This window comes from Chenopodium quinoa, unplaced genomic scaffold (genome assembly GCF_001683475.1).
Source record: "Chenopodium quinoa cultivar QQ74 unplaced genomic scaffold, ASM168347v1, whole genome shotgun sequence".
NCBI lineage: Eukaryota > Viridiplantae > Streptophyta > Magnoliopsida > Caryophyllales > Amaranthaceae > Chenopodium > Chenopodium quinoa.
Window position 1 is genome coordinate 910,301 of NW_018744693.1, and position 9,742 is coordinate 920,042.

Consider the following 9,742-nt stretch of genomic DNA (forward strand, 5'->3'; position numbering starts at 1 on the left):
AAAAATAAAAGTGAAAATAATAAACTAAGATGATCAACATTACCCATAATAATGTGCAAACAGTCACACTGAGCATAATTTACTGATAAGTAATTAACCACACCAGACAAAATCTTCACTGTACACATTGACAAACCAAATTCAGACACCCAAACAATTGAAACAAAAAAAAAAAACTTATAAAAATAAATAAATTGCACAATTACTTTTAATTTTTTTTTTTTGTACTAGAATTAATTAATAAACCAGCAACTAAAAGCAGCCAAGAAATTTCTTTGGTACATGGCCAGTAACGCGGAATTTAGCAGCACATTCTTCTGCTTTAAGTAGCTCTTCTCCTTTATGGGCTTCAATCATTGCTCTCTTTTCTTCTGCTAATTTGTGCACTTCTGCCACCTTATTCTTCATTTTTTCTGCATACTCTGCCTTCTTTTTCTCCAATTTTTCCTGTTTCATTACACACGAGTTTCACTATTACTCCTTCCGTCCCAGAATATTTATAATGATACGACTAAAGGGTGCGGATATAATGTGACTATCATCAATTCATCAGTTATTCCTGTTTCATTACAGGATTATCACGAATACTCCTTCCGTCCCATATAATAATACGACTAAAAAGTGTTAGAGGAAAAAGGTTACATAATGTGACAATTATTTTCAGACCGTCCAAGTGTTTCAGAACTCGAAATATTATCAATACATGTAAAGGTAAGATTTGAAGTACCTCCATATGTCTGAGTTCAGCTTCTAATGTAGCTTTCTTGCTCTTTTCCCAGGCTTCTACGTCTGACAGCTTTTTGCATGCCCTGTACATTTAAAACCCAGCAAATTAGTCATTTTTGTCAAAGCATATAAATTCTGGCAACTCCACTTTCATAAGCTAAGATTACTTCAAATATGATTAACAATTCACATAAAGTTGACAACTTCACAAAACTTGCAACTAAAGGATGATAAGTACAACTATACAAGTTGTAAATAAAATTCATCAAACTATTGCTTAGTAGATAATCTATGATCTTAATACTCGTATCGATTTTCTAAAATGTGTTCATGAACACTTGTTAAGTTTCATCATACTCCGTATTTTATATTAAGGATATTTCTATAGTAGATAAACCGTAATAACTACCCATGGACACTCATTAGAAAAACCGTTCTATAATAATTAATACGAAGTATAAAACTATATGAATCACCCTCCAACAGTCCAACTGATGTACTAGAAGTATGGACAGGGGCGGACCCACCTTTAGTCATAGTGGGTCCAGTGACATAGTATTTTTTTTAAAAATAAAATATCAAAGAGACCCCTTATTATAGATAGGTGGTCTCTTTGATGCTGCTAACAACAAACAATATCAAAGAGACCGCTTATTAAGATAGGAGATCTCTTTGATGCTGCTATTGCTACAAAAGACTTGGTGTGTTTTTTTTATATATTAAAGAGACCTGTTATTTATATAAGAGGTCTCTTTGATGCTGCTATTGCATTTCACAATTTTTTTGCGTTACTTTTTTTCATTAAAGAGACCAGTTATATTTAATAACTGGTCTTTTAAGTTATCTCACTTTTTTTTGTATAATTTTTTTTCCCTTTTTATATCTTATATTTGTACAACCAATTTTAATATTTCCCCATAAAGCTTATCAATTAACTAAAAAATCATAAAGTTAATTCAATATAATAATTTTATTGTACCATTGATTTATAACATGTTATTTGTAGTATTTTCGACTTGTAAAATTGAATTCTTAAGTAATGTATTTGGTTAAGATATGAATTTTTGTGTCCTATTTTTGGATTGAAATCAATTTGGTATATGTATATATACATATATATGTATATATACATATATATATATTTTATACATATAAGTTTTGGATTGAAATTAATTATGAACAAGACATGGAAAAAAAATTGTACTTTTACAAATGATCAACACTATCTCGGAAATCCTAGATCCGCCACTGAGTATGGAGGTTATAATAAAACTAGTAAACAAAATTATGGTTAGCAGATACAATTAAAAAAAAAGTACATACTTGTTTTCTGCCTTGGATTTTTCACTTTCTTCCCATGCTTTGACAAGGGCCAATTTTTTGTCTTCTTCAACCTTTGCCATCACAACATCTGAATTTTGCAAAGATTAATAATAATTCAGTTTATTTTAATTTTAACCAAAAATACAGAATTATTTTTTGTAACCTAAAATTTAAAAGAGTAATAAATAAATAAAAATATTTTAAAAAAAAATGGTAAAATACCTCTGTCAATTGAACCTCCTGAAGGTTTTTTCTCAGGTGCAGGAGCTGGTGGAGGTGTTACTACTGGTACAATAGCCTCTGCCATAATTACAAAAATTAATCACTTATTAACACCAAAATTACTTCATATTATCAACAAAAAAAAACAAAAAAAAAAACAAAGAAATCAATTAATTAAATAAAACTAGGGGCTAAAGCTAAATTAATTATTTTTATTAAACTAATTCAACCCCTCAAAATATTTAGATTATAAAGCTTGGAAACTACAAAATTCTTCAAATTAAAAGAACTTTAGGCTAAAAAAAGTAAGCATTTAAACCAAAATAACTAACATTTAATATCACTTCAAATTAAGCAAAATTGAGTAATCAATTAAACAAAGGCTAAATATTGTAAGAAAATTAAACTAAACTAATTCAAACCTCACAAAATTTTCACTAAAATTAACAAAAAAATTAATCAATGGCTAAATACTGTAAGAAAATTAAACTAAACTAATCCAAACCTCACAATTTTTTCACTAAAATTAACAAAAAAATTAATCAATGAAAACAAACTATGGGTTAGAGAAGAAATTTTACTTTCATCAGCAGGAGGAGGCTTGGAGTCAGAATCTTTGTGATCAGAAACAACAGGAATCACACTCTTTTCTTCACTAACATCTTTTGATGTTTCTTCAACAGTTTGTGTTTTCACTTCTTCTACTTTCTTTTGTTCTTCTTCACCCATTTTTTCTGTTATTTTTGGTTACAAAAATTATGAGTTTTTTTGGTTGAAAATTGAAGAAAAAACCAGAAAGAAATGAAATGAGAGTGGTAGGAGAGAAAGAGAAACAGAGGAGATGATAAAGAGAGGTGGAGGGCAGGTTGAAATTATAGGAGTTTATAATAATAATTTATTGTATGATGTGCCAGGAGAGCATATCAAAGATACAGCTGATATTTACCAAACTATTTTTATTTTTATTTCTAAAATTATTAAAATTTCATCATTTTTTATTATAAAAATTATTATTTTGTTCTGTTGTGTTGTGTTGTGTGTAGGTATGGGTTGCGTTAGATACTGTATCAAAAATAGCATGAAGACTTGTACTATTTGTTATAGGTTTGTTATGGTTTGTTCTATAGAATCTTGACTTTCATGGAAATAATCTTCTTTTAATGGTAACCCTAACTAGGACTTCTAGGAAGATTTTGGGGTGGTCAGATGGAGAGATTGTTATATACACCCGGGTGTACGATACATCCAAGGGTATTTGTTTGTTTATTTGATGATAAAATGAGCAATAATCATCGAAATGAGCAAAAAATACTTTTGGGTGCACCTTACACCCGGGTGTATAAAATAATTTCTAGGTCAGGTGGCAACTGACAAATAAGTTGTTTTGTTTGGGTATGATGGTTGTTTTTTAGTAAGACTCTTCGATTTGAGTATTTGTTGACTTTGTTTTTAAGCTTGTGCAAAAATATATCGATTTTAACCATGGTCATTTATAAATTGCATTGCCACAGTTTTAACATAGTAATAATATATACTATACATTATATATTTACACGTAGTATATACCACTTTCTAAAATTTAAATTAACTAAACTAATTTTTATCTGCACTTGAGAAATTATGTAACTCTTCTAATTGTAATATTAGAGTACTACTTTATAATTTAAAATCGTTAGTACTCTATCTTTAGTAAGGTGCATTCTATTCACCTAAAGTTATTTAAACTTAATTTATCAAATATGACCATACTCGTTTATCCTTAACTTTCATCTTATTGTTTATACATAATTGAACTTGATCAGCTTTAATTAGATATAACTAACCCAAAAACTTACTATTATCGGGTGAATAGAACACACACATAACCTAATTTACGTTATACAAAGTGTATTAGGGATTAGGAGGATAAGTATTTGGGTAAATAAAATTCGACACAGTAAACCTCAATTGCATGCTTACCTTTCTCTCCAAAAGAAAATAGGGAAAAAATTAAAAAAAAAAAAAAAAAAAAGGCATGTCGGCCCTATATATTATACATCAATGCTTGTAAAATGTGAAAGATATAAAATTCTGAAATGTGTCCCTCATATTATCTCAAATTTTTTTTTCTTTAAAAAAAATAAAGGGGAAAAAAGAGAAAGTAATGTAAATGTGTCCCATTGGATTCTATATCCAAAGAATAAGTTCACTTAAAGATTTTTATGAAAAAATAATCAATCAAATATCGTATGTGGCCTGTCTTTGACCATATCCAAAGGCCCAAATTAGTAGGCCCCATTTATAGGTGGCGAATGACCTCTTTCTACTTTACACTCTACTCTATTATGTCCACATAATTAATTGAGTAATTAAGAGAACTAATTATAGATTCACTAGCTAATTAGTTGCTTTTTTGAGTTGTTGATATTCCATAATATTTCTCCATTTATTTGGCCACCTAAAAAAAGCTCTTTAAGGATTCTTCTTTTCACTTGGAAAGTACTGGAGTAGCTTAGGGCCTGTTCTGATTGACTGAATTGAGCTGAACTGAACTGAACTGAACTGAACTGAACTTATTAATTAGTGATTTTTAACTACGGATTAGTAATGTTTGATTATTTATTGATTATTTATTACTATACATATGTGTATATACAAATGTACATATTAAAATATTTACGAAAAATATACTATATAATTATAAAATGTATGGAAAATATATTATAAAATGTATGAAAAATATATTAAAAACTTGAAACCTCTAAATATTTTAAACACATATACTATTTAATTTAAAAATAAAATAGTATTAGGACAAAAGAACTAACTGACTATGAAAATTAGTTTAAGTTGTGTAGTACTCTAATTTTCTCAATGAGATTAACATTAGAAATATGTATAAAAAAATAGAACCATTTGAACAATGAATTGTATCAATATTATTATTATTAATTATTGATGATTATTATTATTATTTATTGATTATTATTATTATTGTTAATAATAATAATAATAATATTATTATTATTATTATTATTATTATTGTTGTTGTTATTATTATTATTATTATTATTATTATTATTTATTGATTATTATTATTATTATTTACTGATGATTATTATTATTATTTATTGATTATTATTATTAGTATTATTATTTCAATTATTATTGTTATTATTATTATTATTATTATTATTATTATTATTATTATTGTTTTTGTTGTTGTTGTTGTTGTCGTTGTAATAAGAGCTTAAAAGAATGAAATTTGGCTTTATATCATTAGCAATATCATTAGACATAAATTAAGAGCAGAGTTGAACTGAACTGAACTGAACTGAACTGAATTTCAACGGAACAGAACAGGCCCCGACCCTTACTTTCTTCTTGTTGATAAAGATGGCACGACTAAAATACAATAAATTAACATATAGCTTGGCTACTGTAAGAGCGAAATTAATGTATACTCTATTTGTTTTACTTTTATTGATCACATTTTTGTTTGAGATTAAGCTACTTTATATATTTCGAAAGCTCTATTATTTACTTGATTTGTATAATTCTATAGATAATAATTGACTTTGATATTTGCTAGTAAAAAACAAGTTTTACTAGTAATATATTTGTGTTTTTTTAAAAAATAAAATAACATAGACACCAAACTATAAACATTAGAAAATGAACCCTAGTTCAAAATGCCACAAAAAATTGTGTGAGGAGGGGCGTGTGTGTTGAGTGTTCCAGCGTGCAATAACCACTTGTATTGTCATCGATGTTTCGGCCCAATTCTAAACTCTAATCATTGACAACTCTAATACGAAGTATTATTCTTTTCTATTCAAAATATAAGTCGTACTAAAATAAAAAGTTCATTTTAGCTAATCAAATAAACCATGCTACCTTTGTAAGTAGACCGTATATGTCATTATAGATTGTTTTCAGTACTAATGAGGTATTACATATTTACATGTAACTTTACAGCATTAATAAAATACAATCAAAAGGTTTATTATTCCACTTGTACTCCGTAAAATCAGTATAACTACCAAGTTTTTGGATTAGTAGAGAATTTTGTTAACTTTGAGGTAACTAACAACCTCAGAGAAAAGGGTAACTGACTAACTGCTCAAGTGAGTCTTTAAATTCAATGTTCACCGACCATTTTGATTTCCTTAATACAAGGACATTAGTCTTTCAATTAATATAACACTTGTACCTCTCAGCCTTTAAAACTGCTTCCATTTCTTTTTTGGTTGTCTTAGTTCATTGAATCATTAATTGGGTCACACACTCACACGTAGAATGCCATTCAATTCTTTAACTCTATACTCGGTTTCATACAAAATTTTATGAGATTTTTTTCCAGTTAATAAGGGTCCGTTCACATTTATTGAACTGAGCTGATTGGAGCTGAAGTGAACTGAATTGAAATGAATATTTTATGAGAGAGAAAAATTAAGAGCTGAACTGATTGGAGTTGAACTGACCTGAAATGAATATTTTACGAGAAAGGGAAATTAAGAGCTAAACTGAATTGAACTGAACTGAGCTGAAATGAACTAAAATTAAGTAAATTTGAACAGGCTCTAACTAGGGTTTGTTTGTTATCGTTAAGAAATAAATAAATGTGGAAACTAGTAAATGTGCGCTATCGGTTTTCAAAATTAACATACTACTTTCGTTACATATTAATTATAATTTTGAAATATTTTATATCGCATGATCAATACTCAAAGTGTAACGGTATATTTAAACTCATTATACAATCTAGATTAATACTCCGTAATTTTTTTGTCAAAAGAATATACTTATACTTCGTATTAAAAACTAGAAAGTGTTATACGGAATACTTAACGACCTAAACTTGTTCTTAGCTGAATTTTGGTTTCTCATGTGATATGCATGAGCCCAAAGATCATTAATTTTTCCAGCCCAAAAGAAACTGGCTTCATATCCTTTATTGGCCCAAAGCGTTCACGTCGTAGTCCATGTACAACTCTATTGGATCGGGCCGAGTTCCACTATCCCTGCTAAGTTTCGTTGCACATTAGAGTTTGTACGACTATTTTTTCTTATTTCTTGTTTTTTTTGGTAAAAAACTTTTCTTAAAGCATACATTAAAATATACCTACATTAATATTAAAATAGACAAGATCTTGTCAAAAAAAATAAATAAAAATAATAATAATCAATAAAAATAAAAATCACCCTTAATCCCTTTCCTGGAGTGAGTGAGACCGGGGCGGACTCACGAACGTAGCTACTAGGGGTGCAAGATAGGGTTAAAAACAAAAGCTGTGTTGTGCAGCTACTTCTCGGGTAAGCGGGGCCTTCAAGCATCCGAAATACGCCGCGGTTTACGAGATCATAACTAGAGGTGGGCATGGGCCGTGCCAGTCCCCGAGCAGCATGTGCAGATTGGCCCGGCACGACACAAGCCCGTTAGTGGTACGACATGGCACAGTGACCGAGGAGTGGTCCGTGGTCTGTGTCGTGAACACGAATTCGAGAATCCGAAACGAACACGGCACGAGCTCGTCAGTGGTACACGGTGATTAGGGGATTTTTCCCCACCAATCACCATCTGACAAGTGGACCAATCAGGTTCCGCCATGTGTCCGTCACATGGGCCAATAGGAGCCTGCCACGTGTCAAGCAATGATTCGTCCACTATGGACCAATTACGACACGACACGTGTCCTTCCCATGACACCTGGGATAACCGGTCACCTAGGCCCAACTTCCGTGGGAAGCCCAATCAGCCCAAGGTTAACCTAAACCTAGATTGGCACGTTTCCCGAGGTTATAAATACCTCCCTTAATCCTCATTAAGGGAGAGTAGGAAGATTACACACATTAAACTCTCTCACCTAGAGAGACCCAATCACTTTAATTTCCGCATTAATTACTCCTTAATCAAGTACTAACTTGACCGTCGGAGGCGGATCTCCAATCATCCGGAGCATCCGTTTGTTTTGCAGGTACAGGCGCCCGGTTCCAGTCTCGGAATTGTAACTCTCCCGCAGGACATCAGAAAACCCCGAAACATCTTGGCGCCGTCTGTGGGGAGAGTACTTCTGAGATGGCATCCACGTTTGTACCGGCTCCTGAAGAGAGACGTCCCCTGGACGACCCTCTAGTTCTGTCGGACCACGATACTGAGAATGAATTTGAAGTTGAAGCTCACACAGCTTCAGACGGGACCCTAAGGGCCCGACGTACCCGTCATACCGAAAGGAGGGAACAGGAACATCTTCATACAGGAAGCGAGCCAGCAGGCGCACCGCCTGTTCGGCAGCAGCCGACTGATGGGTCTGCTCCCATCACAAGGAACGAACTCATGACCTTCATGAGGGACTTCAAGGGAGAAATTCAAGAGTTAATCAACAAGAAGCCGCCTGCTCTGGACAAGGAGCAGTCGGCTAAGAAACCCTCCACTTCAAGGAAGAGGAAGCCAGTTCAAGGGCGAGAGGCGACCCCTCATCCTAAATCTAGGAAGTGGGAGCCACCTGCCCTTGATTTCACAAAATACCGTTTTCCTACTCCAGGAAACAGGAAACCTGTTTGTCATATTCAGGCGGACGGGTCGAGGAAAACATACACAGACGCTCGACTACTGCTGGAGCAGAAGAAGAGTGACCGATTGTCAGAGTCGGCCTCTACTTCAAACTTCCAAGACAGTCTGCGAAATACCTCGATGAGGCATACTCAGTCGTATCATGAGAGTCAGTCAGGCGGCACCTCCCGTCAGTCCGGCTATCATAGCGACCAGGCGGTACCAAACTTACCGTTTGTACCGCAACAACAGTATTTTTTACAGCCACCTCCGTTTGGTGGACATGCAGCAAAAAATGTCCAACCTATGGACTGGCAGCTACGGTTGCTTAGACTTGGTGAACAGCCGTCGGCCTTCTCCAAGGAAATTACTGAAGCCGCTCAGCCGGCCAAAGTGAAAAATGTATTAGTAGGCGCCTATGACGGCACTACTAACCCAGAAGACCATCTGATGACATTCACCAACCTGATGTACCTTCAAGGGTTGGATGATCCCACTTGGTGCAAGTGTTTCCCAGCGACTCTCAAAGGAATCGCACAACAATGGTTCGGCAACCTGCCGACTGGTTGTGTAAATAACTTCAAGACGCTTACTTACTTATTCACCTCCAACTTCGCCATGAACATCCCTGCGAAGAAGACGACCCTTGATTTAGGAACAATTCAGCAGGGCGAGAAGGAGGGGCTTCGTTCTTACATCAGGCGGTTTAACCTGATGAGAATACAGATTCAAGGGTTACCGGATGAAGTAGCCTATACTGACTTTTTCAGAGGTCTCAAAGACGGGTCGACCTTCAAATTTGATTTGGTCCGAAAGAGGGTGGCGACTCTTCAAGAGGCCTTGATTGAAGCAGAAGCTTATATACAGGCGACTGATCTTTGTAGTACGGTAAAACAGTCAGACGGGAGAAGGTCCGACAAAAGAGAAGGACGACAGAAA

General features: G+C 33.3%; 1 protein-coding gene across 1 annotated transcript; it reads right to left on the bottom strand.

Moving 5' to 3' along the window:
• Window positions 1–17: 17 nt before the first annotated feature.
• Window positions 18–3,148, bottom strand: LOC110702468 (remorin-like). Its single transcript, XM_021880178.1, has 5 exons — window positions 2,853–3,148; window positions 2,272–2,349; window positions 2,050–2,137; window positions 728–809; window positions 18–447 (listed from the first exon to the last, which is right to left on the bottom strand). Exons 1-5 carry the CDS (start codon window positions 2,998–3,000, stop codon window positions 253–255), a joined length of 591 nt encoding a protein of 196 aa, XP_021735870.1. The 5' UTR covers window positions 3,001–3,148; the 3' UTR covers window positions 18–252.
• Window positions 3,149–9,742: the final 6,594 nt, after the last annotated feature.